The sequence below is a fragment of the Rana temporaria genome (assembly GCF_905171775.1).
Source record: "Rana temporaria chromosome 1 unlocalized genomic scaffold, aRanTem1.1 chr1b, whole genome shotgun sequence".
NCBI lineage: Eukaryota > Metazoa > Chordata > Amphibia > Anura > Ranidae > Rana > Rana temporaria.
Genome location: NW_024404400.1, coordinates 138,288 through 150,429, shown reverse-complemented (window position 1 = coordinate 150,429; position 12,142 = coordinate 138,288). Strand labels below are relative to the sequence as shown.

At 49.9% G+C, this 12,142-nt stretch overlaps 1 protein-coding gene across 6 annotated transcripts in view; it reads left to right on the top strand.

Moving 5' to 3' along the window:
* The window catches only part of LOC120921516 (tropomyosin beta chain-like), a 48,141-nt gene extending 36,338 nt beyond the window's left edge, over positions 1–11,803 (top strand). Inside the window, exons 6-9 of one of the 6 annotated variants that reach the window (XM_040334001.1) lie at positions 1,528–1,603; positions 1,906–1,968; positions 2,054–2,123; positions 10,625–11,803. In XM_040334001.1, the coding sequence (XP_040189935.1) occupies positions 1,528–1,603; positions 1,906–1,968; positions 2,054–2,123; positions 10,625–10,707 (292 nt within the window). In that variant the 3' untranslated portion in view covers positions 10,708–11,803. Of the gene's footprint in view, positions 1–1,527; positions 1,604–1,905; positions 1,969–2,053; positions 2,171–2,272; positions 4,235–4,513; positions 5,481–10,624 lie in introns of those variants that run through there. The other 5 variants (XM_040333999.1, XM_040333997.1, XM_040334002.1 and 2 more) reach the window with 5 other exon arrangements.
* Positions 11,804–12,142: the final 339 nt, after the last annotated feature.

The window sequence follows — 12,142 nt, the reverse complement described above, 5'->3', positions numbered from 1 at the left end:
ACCCCCAAGATGAAGGCACAATCTGAGTGCATGGCAGACACTTGTGTCCTTCATATGATAAATGAATGTTCCCCTCTCTATGCAATGCTCATACCCCCCTCTTCCCCCTATAACCCCCCCCCCCCCCCACCATACACCCCTCTACCCCCTATGACCCCCCCTTCCAGACACCCCTCTACCACCCATACCCCCTGCCCCCCTACCATACACCCCTCTACCACCCATACCCCCCTACCATACACCCTTCTATCACCCACCCCTCTACCATCCATATCCCCCCTTCCATACACCCCTCTACCACCCATACCCCCCTTCCATACACCCCTCTACCACCCATACCCCCCTTCCATACACCCCTCTACCACCCATACCCCCCTTCCATACACCCCTCTACCACCCATACTCTCCCTTCCATACACCCCTCTACCATCCATACCCCCCTTCCATACACCCCTCTACCACCCATACACCCCGTTACCATCCATACCCCCTCCTTCCATACACCCCTCTACCACCCATACCCCCCCTTTCATACACCTCTCTACCACCCATACCCCCCCTTCCATACACCACTCTACCACCCATACCCCCTTCCATACACCCCTCTACCACCCATACACCCCGTTACCACCCATGACCCCCCTCTCCTCCATACCCTGCTAAACTGCAACCCATTACTACTTTCCCACCCTGCACACATTGCTTTACACCCTCTCAAGCCTTTCTATAGCACAGACAGGACAAACCCCCAAGATGAAGGCCCAATCTGAGTGCATGGCAGACACTTGTGTCCTTCATATGATAAATGAATGTTCCCCTCTCTATGCAATGCTCATACCCCCCTCTTCCCCCTATAACCCCCCCCCCCCCACCATACACCCCTCTACCCCCTATGACCCCCCCTTCCAGACACCCCTCTACCACCCATACCCCCTGCCCCCCTACCATACACCCCTCTACCACCCATACCCCCCTACCATACACCCTTCTATCACCCACCCCTCTACCATCCATATCCCCCCTTCCATACACCCCTCTACCACCCATACCCCCCTTCCATACACCCCTCTACCACCCATACCCCCCTTCCATACACCCCTCTACCACCCATACTCTCCCTTCCATACACCCCTCTACCATCCATACCCCCCTTCCATACACCCCTCTACCACCCATACACCCCGTTACCATCCATACCCCCTCCTTCCATACACCCCTCTACCACCCATACCCCTCTACCACCCATACCCCCCTTTCATACACCCCTCTACCACCCATACCCCCTTCCATACACCCCGTTACCACCCATGACCCCCCTCTCCTCCATACCCTGCTAAAATGCAGCCCATTACTACTTTCCCACCCTGCACACATTGCTTTACACCCTGAAATACAATGTCCACAACGCTAATCTCTTTTTCTTTTTTGCTCCACTTTGTCCTCTCCTGTATTTGTCAATCTCCTGTTTCTGTCTCTGAACTCCTCCCCCTCCCCCTCCCCCATCCTTGTCTCATTACCTGGGAACAGTAAATGTGCCGACCTGGAGGAGGAGCTGAAGAATGTCACCAATACTAAAAAGTCCCTGGAGGCACAAGCGGATAAGGTATTGGGTGTTCCCCTACTAGGCCTAGTCATGTCTAACATGGGAGGAACCCCCAAAATTCTCTTCTAATGTGTGGAGACCCCCAGTATGTGGAACCCTTGACCTATACATATATAATAGCATGGTGGTCCTCAGTATTCCTGGAGCTCATGTCTGATGTAACATTGGATTGCCCCAACTAATGAACCTCCACAAGTCCTCCTCACACCATCCCAGCATCCCTTGTGGGACATTTCCCCATATCTGTCCTCTTCCTGGTGTCTCCCCCTATAATTCCTGACACCTATGATCTTCTATTGTAGTATTCATCCAAGGAAGACCATTATGAAGACGAGATCAGACACCTGAGTGAGCGGCTAAAGGAGGTGAGTGTTGGGTACCAGGAGGACGTAGACGGGGGTCCGTCATGGTTGGCAGCTCATCACCTGATTGTCTTTTCTCCTGTTGTAGACCGACTCTCGAGTTGAGTTTGCAGAAAAGTCCGTAGCCAAGCTGGAGAAGACCATTGATGACCTTGAAGGTAAAATACAAATGTTACTAAGGAAGCTTTTCATTGGCTTCCCCCAGATCTTCCCACCCATAGTCCTATCTGATAAGATTTTCATTGGCTTCCCCCAGACCTTCCCACCCATAGTCCTCTATGATAAGATTTTCATTGGCTTCCCCCAGATCTTCCCACCCATAGTCCTCTCTGATGAGATTTTCATTGGCTTCCCCCAGATCTTCCCACCCATAGTCCTCTCTGATAAGATTTTCATTGGCTCCCCCCAGATCTTCCCACCCATAGTCCTCTCTGATGAGATTTCCATTGGTTTCCCTCAGATCTTCCCACCCATAGTCCTCTCTGATGAGATTTTCATTGGCTTCCCTCAGATCTTCCCACCCATAGTCCTCTCTGATAAGATTTTCATTGGCTTCCCCCAGATCTTCCCACCCATAGTCCTCTCTGATAAGATTTTCATTGGCTTCCTCCAGATCTTCCCACCCATAGTCCTCTCTGATAAGATTTTCATTGGCTTCCCTCAGATCTTCCCACCCATAGTCCTCTCTGATAAGATTTTCATTGGCTTCCTCCAGATCTTCCCACCCATAGTCCTCTCTGATGAGATTTTCATTGGCTTCCCCCAGACCTTCCCACCCATAGTCCTATCTGATGAGATTTTCATTGGCTTCCCCCAGATCTTCCCACCCATAGTCCTCTCTGATAAGATTTTCATTGGCTTCCCCCAGATCTTCCCACCCATAGTCCTCTCTGATAAGATTTTCATTGGCTTCCCCCAGACCTTCCCACCCATAGTCCTCTCTGATAAGATTTTCATTGGCTTCCCCCAGACCTTCCCACCCATAGTCCTCTCTGATAAGATTTTCATTGGCTTCCCCCAGATCTTCCCACCCATAGTCCTATCTGATGAGATTTTCATTGGCTTCCCCCAGATCTTCCCACCCATAGTCCTCTCTGATAAGCTTTTCATTGGCTCCCCCCAGATCTTCCCACCCATAGTCCTCTCTGATGAGATTTTCATTGGCTCCCCCCAGATCTTCCCACCCATAGTCCTCTCTGATGAGATTTTCATTGGCTTCCCCCAGATCTTCCCACCCATAGTCCTCTCTGATGAGATTTTCATTGACTTCCCCCAGATCTTCCCACCCATAGTCCTCTCTGATGAGATTTTCATTGGCTTCCCCCAGACCTTCCCACCCATAGTCCTATCTGATGAGATTTTCATTGGCTTCCCCCAGATCTTCCCACCCATAGTCCTCTCTGATGAGATTTTCATTGGCTTCCCCCAGATCTTCCCACCCATAGTCCTCTCTGATGAGATTTTCATTGGCTTCCCCCAGATCTTCCCACCCATAGTCCTCTCTGATGAGATTTTCATTGACTTCCCCCAGATCTTCCCACCCATAGTCCTCTCTGATGAGATTTTCATTGGCTTCCCCCAGATCTTCCCACCCATAGTCCTCTCTGATGATATTTTTATTGGCTTCCCCCAGATCTTCCCACCCATAGTCCTCTCTGATGAGATTTTCATTGGCTTCCCCCAGATCTTCCCACCCATAGTCCTCTCTGATGAGATTTTCATTGGCTTCCCCCAGATCTTCCCACCCATAGTCCTCTCTGATGAGATTTTCATTGGCTTCCCCCAGATCTTCCCACCCATAGTCCTCTCTGATGATATTTTTATTGGCTTCCCCCAGATCTTCCCACCCATAGTCCTCTCTGATGAGATTTTCATTGGCTTCCCCCAGATCTTCCCACCCATAGTCCTCTCTGATGGGATTTTTATTGACTTCCCCCAGATCTTCCCACCCATAGTCCTCTCTGATGAGATTTTCATTGGCTTCCCCCAGATCTTCCCACCCATAGTCCTATCTGATGAGATTTTCATTTACAAGGGAAATCTCCCCATTGTGGGAGGGGCAGAGTGTGTCTCTGCCCCTCCCACAATGGGAAGATTTCCCGCATTGGCTTTCCCCAGATCTACTGCAGGAAATCTCCCCATTGTGAAAGGGGCAGAGACACAAACTACAGCAGGAAATATCCCAATTGTGGGAGGGGCAGAGACACAAACTTCTGGGGGGAAATGGAATCACTGTGGTCTCGAAGAGATATAAGTTACTTCTATTTGACGACTCACTGGTGCTCCCCTTACTGAACCTTTGGTAAACGTTGCCCCCTTCCTAGTGGTTTCGGTCAGTTGATTCATCCTTTATTTTATGACCTGTTTGACTTTTGCTTTTTTTTTCAGTTGTTCTTTTCATCCTCACTTATCTGCATGCCTCTTTTTTCTGTCCTTGTCCCCTCATTGTCATGGCTGGTTCCCTCTGTGTCCTCCCTTGTACCATATAACACACATGTTCCCCCTCCCCTTCCCCATGTGGTTTGTCCCGTGGCGGTGTGCCCCACAGATGAGGTCTATGCCCAGAAGATGAAGTACAAGGCCATCAGTGAGGAGTTGGACAATGCCCTTAATGACATCACCTCCCTCTAAGCCCTGATTTCTTCCGTCACCCTCCTGCCATCACATCCTCGTACCAAGCCATTGCACCACCGTCCTCTCCTGAGGCCTCCTCTGCTGTCCACCATGGCACCTCTGTCCTCCTCACGCATCTCTCTTGAGGCCTCCTCTGCTGTCCACCATGGCACCTCTGTCCTCCTCACGCATCTCTCCTGAGGCCTCCTCTGCTGTCCACCATGGCACCTCTGTCCTCTTCATGCATCTCTCCTGAGGCCTCCTCTGCTGTCCACCATGGCACCTCTGTCCTCTTCATGCATCTCTCCTGAGGCCTCCTCTGCTGTCCACCATGGCACCTCTGTCCTCCTCACGCATCTCTCCTGAGGCCTCCTCTGCTGTCCACCATGGCACCTCTATCCTCTTCATGCATCTCTCCTGAGGCCTCCTCTGCTGTCCACCATGGCACCTCTGTCCTCTTCATGCATCTCTCCTGAGGCCTCCTCTGCTGTCCACCATGGCACCTCTGTCCTCCTCACGCATCTCTCCTGAGGCCTCCACCTTTACAGAACGTCTCTCCTGCCTCCTCCTCGCTCAGTGACTTCACCCTCTTTATTTCTCTTCATCTTTTATTTCTTGCTTGTCTGGGTCTCTTCCCTGCCATGGAACGTTTGGTCCTCCAGACAGAAGTCTGTATGATGTGTATAGACCCGGTCTGATGCCCCTTCTCAGCGGTTCTTCATGTGTTGTACATAGCCCTGGGCCCGTCTCATTGTCTGTGGTGTATAGTATGAACTATCTTCTGATATGTGATGTGCATGGGGTATGCTGGATCTACATGGAGTATGGTGGCCCAACCCCCAACCACTCTACTCCCAACCCACATACATCTTTGCTGATCAATAAACCATTTCTTTGCTCTTCTTCTGCTTCCTGTTTTCTTTCTCCGTTTCTCTGTCTTCTTCTGTCCTGATGACAATATGAAGGGGTTCATCGTACTGGGAAATTTTGATGGGGGGAGGGGATATTGTTCTACAAAGGACTCTATTATGGAATCATTTCATTAATCACATGTTCTGATCATAAAGTCGTGCCGAGCGTACACAGGAGATGTTGGACAGGCTGTAGCGGGACATAGGGGGTGCTTTTTTTGGGAGGGGGTCATGCTCTTTAGGCAGAACTTATACACCCTCATGCTGTAGCACCAGAGTAACAAGGATCCTGAGCCCCTCTAAGTCTGAGTTAGAGCTACTGTAAGGAAACGTCCCACACTCCGCTTGACTGCTTTCGTCATCTTCCGCTTCCTCCAGTCTGAATATAGATATCAGATATTCCAACCGCTGACAACAACAAACAAGACGATACTCGTTTGATTGCTGAACATGGACTGTTTATTAGAAGCAGAATACAAGTCTTATATACAGTAGAAGAGGAGGTTCCCCCCTCCTGCTCATATTACTCTAACAATACACCTGTGACCAGAAACATAAATTAACATGAGCTAATTAACTAATCCCTTAAAGCAGCCGATGTGACTCGGTGCCCTCCTGGGCATTGTTATGATAAATCAGGATGTCACTAAAGGTCAGACTTGTTGTCACCGAGCGTCACACAGTAGATGATACATTATCATAAGTATAAACACAGGACACCTTCTCACAATAGCAGGAGCTCCAGCAGGAGTCGGCCCGTCTCCTACATTGTACAGAGGCCAATGTGATCGGCTCTCTCACCTAACATGTGGAGTTCAGAATCAAACAAACCAAGAATAGTCTTTACACCTATCCTGGGAGATATTGTGGAGAAATATTACTGTCCCATTCTAAGGAATCCAAGACGTATTTTCTCAGTCACCCTGTGCCAGGATGGACATGAGAGGTGCATGGGGAGCTGAACCAAGGGTTTCCCAACCCTTCCAAGGGATTCTGGGTTCCACGCCCCCCCCCCCCCCCCCCCGTCACAGAACCCCAAAGGTAATGTGTAAGGAAGAGAATCCATAGGGAAAACCACAGTGAGAGAACCCCATAGCAGAAATCTCCAGGAGGAATCCCTATAGATGAAATCACAATGGAGGAACCCCTATGGGGGAAAGCACAGTGAGAGAACCCCATAGCAGAAATCTCCAGGAGGAATCCCTATAGATGAGATCACAATGGAGGAACCCCTATGGGGGAAAGCACAGTGAGAGAACCCCATAGTAGAAATCTCTGGTAGAAAACCCTATAGATGAAACCACAATGGAGGAACCCCTGGTACATTGTACCCCTACAATTTCACGAAGGAAGTGAAAAAGTCCTTTATTAATAAAAAAAAAATCCAGCGGTGGTAATCCACTCGATCCCGGCTCCCTGCTCCAACGTTGTCTGTATCCAGCGACGGGTGATCTCCTCTCCTGTCCAGCGATGAGAAGATCCATCCAGGTAAGGGATCTTCAAAGCACAGCATCGCCGGCCTCCTCTCTCCACCGGACACAGCCCGGCGAATGACGCGGCTGAAGCTGTGACATTTCTTTTATTCGTGAGGCGGGGCCACCCGTCACGTGACCCCGCCCCCTCTGACGCAAGGGGGAAGCCAGGCTTCCCCAGTAACGTAGAAGAGGGTGCATCAGAGGGGGCGGGGTCAGGTGACGGGTGGCCCCGCCTCACCAATAAAAGAAATGTCACAGCTTCAGCCGCGTCATTCGCCAGGCTGTCTCCGGTGGAGGGAGGCGACCGGCGATGCTGTGTGATCCCGGATGATCTTCTCATCGCTGGATTTTTTTTTTATTAATAAAGGACTTTTACCACTATTTACACTTCCTTCGTGAAATGGTAGGGGTACAATGTACCCCATTTCCAATTCACACGGGGGGCCAGGATCTGGGGGTCCCCTTTGTTAAAGGGGTCTTCCAGATTTCTATAAGGCCCCCGCCCGCAGACCCCCACAACCACCGGGCAAGGGTTGTGGGGATGAGGCCCTTGTCCCCATCAACATGGGGACATCCTCCCCCATGTTGAGGGCATTTGGCCTGGTACGGTTACGGAGAGGGGGGCCGCACTTTGTCCCCCCCCTCTTTTCTGCGGCCGGCCAGGTTGCGTGCTCGGATAAGGGGTCTGGTGTGGATTTCATGGGGAACTCCACGCCATTTAAAAAAAAATTGGGGTGGAGTTCCCCTTAAAATCCACACCAGACCTGAAGGGCCTGGTAATTGAATTTGGGGGGACCCCCACGCTTTTTTTTTTTTTTTTTATGAATGAATCATCTCTAAAATGCCAGAGCCGACAATTCATTATAGCCGCAAGTCCGGTTTAAATTACCTTTTTCTTTCAGAAATTACACTTTGTGCAGGGACAGTTCTATGTACGGGAAACATGCGCTTTTTCACAGACATACTATAGACACCCCCCCCTAGGTACGGGGGAAAGCACAGTGAGAGAACCCCATAGTAGAAATCTCTGGTAGAAAACCCTATAGATGAAATCACAATGGAGGAACCCCTATTGGGGAAACCACAGTGAGAGAACCCCATGAAAGACTGTGCAGAGAGGGATCCCGTAGGGGAAACCGCAGAGAGGAAACCCCATAGAGGGTAATTATAGCAAGGAAACCCCATGGAGGGAACCACATTGGGGAAACTGCAGAGACAGAAACCTATTGGGGAAGTGATTAAAGAGGAGGGCTTATAAGGCAAACACAGTGAGGGGACCCCATAGAGGAAACCACAGAGAAGAAAGACCCTCCGAAAGCAATCACAGATAGGGAACCCAAGAGTAGAAACCACAGAGAGGGAACCCCATAGGAAAAATCAAAGCAAGGGAGCCCATTGAAGGATACTGCAGTGAGAGGTCTCCATAGGGGGAACCATAGTGGGGAACCCCAGCGGGGAAATCACAATAAGAAAAACCCCATGGAGAAAATCACAGAGAAGAAACACTTGGGAGAAAATGCCAAGCGAGAACCCAATAAGGGAACTCATAAGGAATATTACAGAGAGGGAACCACATAGGTGAAATCGCAGAGAGTCACAGAGAAGGAACCTCACAGGAGAAAAGGCGGTGGGGGAACCCCATGGGGAAAATCACAGATAAGGAACCCTGCAGGAGAAAGGCAGATTAGGAACCTCCTGGAAGAAACCAAAGTCAGAGAAGGAACCCCATGAGAGAAAGGCAGCAAGGGAACCACATGAGGAAAATCATTAAGAAGGAAACCTGCAGGAGAAAAACATAGAGGGAACCCCATTGGGAAAATCACATGGAGGGAACCCCACAGGAGAGAGGCAGAGAGGGAACCCTGTGGGCAAAATCACAGTGAAGGAACCCTACAGGAGAAAGGCAGAGAGTCCTATAGGGGATATCACAGAGAGTCACAGAGAAGGAACCCCACAGGAGAAAGGCAGAGGGAGAACGCTATAGAGTAAAATCACATAGAAATAACCCCACAGGAGAAAGGCAGAGAGGGAACCCCATAGGAGAAATCCCAGAGAAGGAACCCCACAGCAGAAAGGCAAAGAGGGAACCCCATAGAAGATTTTTCAGAGAAGGAACCCCACAGAAGAAAGGCAGAGAGAGAACCCCATAGGAGAAATCCCATAGAAGGAACCCCACAGAAGAAAGGCAGAGAGGAAACCCCATAGGAGAAATCCCATAGAAGGAACCCCACAGAAGAAAGGCAGAGAGGAAACCCCATAGGAGAAATCCCAGAGAAGGAACCCCACAGCAGAAAGGCAGGGCGGGAACCCCATAGGTGATATACCAGAGAAGGAACCCCACAGGAGAAAGGCAGAGAGGGAACCCCACAGAAGAAAGGCAGAGAGGAAACCCCATAGGAGAAATCCCATAGAAGGAACCCCACAGAAGAAAGGCAGAGAGGGAACCCCATAGGAGAAATCCCAGAGAAGGAACCCCACAGAAGAAAGGCAGAGAGGAAACCCCATAGGAGAAATCCCATAGAAGGAACCCCACAGAAGAAAGGCAGAGAGGAAACCCCATAGGAGAAATCCCAGAGAAGGAACCCCACAGCAGAAAGGCAGGGCGGGAACCCCATAGGTGATATACCAGAGAGGGAACCCCACAGAAGAAAGGCAGAAAGGGAACCCCATAGGAGAAATCCCAGAAAAGGAACCCCACAGAAGAAAGGCAGAGAGGGAACCCCATAGGAGATATCCCAGAGAAGGAACCCCACAGGAGAAAGGCAGAGAGGGAACCCCATAGGAGATATCCCAGAGAAGGAACCCCACAGCAGAAAGGCAGAGAGGGAACCCCATAGGAGAAATCCCAGAGAAGGAACCCCACAGAAGAAAGGCAGAGAGGGAACCCCACAGGAGAAAGGCAAAGAGGGAACCCCATAGGAGAAATCCCAGAGAAGGAACCCCACAGAAGGAAGGCAGAGGGGGAACCCCATAGGAGAAATCCCAGAGAAGGAACCCTACAGCAGAAAGGCAGAGAGGGAACCCCATAGGAGAAATCCCAGAGAAGGCACCCCACAGAAGAAAGGCAGAGGGGAAACCCTATAGGAGAAATCCCAGAGAAGGAACCCCACAGCAGAAAGGGAATCCCATTGGGAAAATCACAGCGTGGGAACCACATAGCTGAGTCACAGAAAAAGAATCTCATGGGAGAAAGGCTGGAGAGGGAACCCTATAGGGGAATTTACAGAGAGTCACAGAGAAGCAACACCACAAGGGAAAGGTAGAAGGGGAACCCCATAGAGGAGAAATCCCCGAGAAGGAACCCTACAGGAGAAAGGCAGAGAGGGAACAATATGGGGATCACTGAATGGAAACCTCTTAAAGAACCCCCAAAAGGAAAGAGCCCCATAATAGAAATTGCAGAGAGGGAACCTCATAGGTGAAATGATAGAGAGGGCCCATGAATTTAACTGCATAGTGAGAAAATCTCAGATAGGAAAATCATATGGAGCCCAATGAGGGACATTGCAGAAATGTGAACCCCACAAGGAATTCCCAATGAGGGAAGATATTAGGACACCTGATTACCTGATAACATGGCACTGAGGTTGATGAAGGTTTTTCTATGTGGTAATGTGTAGACGTAAGTGGAGTCCTGACCCTGACCCTTTTTGTCTGCAGAGACCCTCGCAGTGGCTAAAGAGGAGCAGATCACTATTCAGCAGACACTGGACCAGACCTTGGTGGAGTTGAACAACATGTAATGGTGAAGCCTCGGCACAGATCCTTCGTGTTTTGAAGGTCACTTAGTATCCACTGCTCTGCTTTGCCCATCTCGACTCACGCCATCACCCCGCCCCGCTTCATGTACCCCAAGAATGAACTGAGAGACCAGAAAAAGATCCAATGACTCTCCACCTTGGCGTCTTCTTCAGTCTGTACACTTCTGGATCTTCACAATCACTTTCCATTGCCTTTCATTCCTCCCGCTGCCCTAAAGGTGCGGAACGTACTGGTGAAGAGATCCAATGTTTCGGGGGAGTTGGATTGGGGAAGAAGATAAGTCATTGTAGGTCTAATCTTAGTAAATGACGTCCTCCGTGTGGATAGAGTTGTTTTCATGAGAACGGAGCAATCACTCGAGGTTCCATTCACACCGGCCCATTTTAGGTGGAAACAAATCTGAGGAGCTTTCATCAGGATCCAGGTCACACAAAGTTCCATGGGAATGCGTACAAAATCCCACCCAAAATGTGTGACCCGGCCCAATCTTATCTGGATAAAACCTCTCCAATCTGCGCCCAATCACGTGACCAGATATTTGAGAAATATTCTCTTTCCTCCTATCCAGAACATTCCACCCCAATCTTTCCTTTGTTTTCATGATGTCGAGGTTCTTCTATATCACATTGACATTCCCAGCATTCAATAATGTGCCAGCTACTTCCCAGGGGGGGGGGGGGGGGCATCAGGTGTAGGCCTCGCTGCCAATGCCCCAGGACCTCCAGGCCTCTCCATTCAGCCTCCTGCCATTGCAGCAAAGGTGGCTCAACACTGATATGGCCAAAGCACTGACCCGGGACCCAAGAACTGATATCTACTGTGTGCTGAATGTACGTTCCATAGAGTCTCACCATTCCACTTCTACATTCAAAACCATCCTGCGGTGTCAGTGAATGGAACTAGTTATCTACCCCATCGGTTGATGGAACTAGTTATCTACCCCATTGGTTGATGGAACTAGTTATCTACCCCATTGGTTGATGGAACTAGTTATCTACCCCATTGGTTGATGGAACTAGTTATCTACCCCATTGGTTGATGGAACTAGTTATCTACCCCATTGGTTGATGGAACTAGTCATCTACCCCATTGGTTGATGATGCTGGTTATCTACCCCATGGTTAGTGTCTCACCAAGAAACGTATTGTAATATGGGTGATGTGCAATAAAAATCCAAATCTGACTCTGACTCCATTGGTTATTTACAAGGGGTCACCTCTAGGGACAAGTATGGCAGCCAAGGGGGTCACCTCTAGGGACAAGTATGACAGCCAAGGGGTCACCTCTAGGGACAAGTATGACAGCCAAGGGGTCACCTCTAGGGACAAGTATGACAGCCAAGGGGTCACCTCTAGGGACAAGTATGACAGCCAAGGGGTCACCTCTAGGGACAAGAATGGTCATTATTTAGCACAT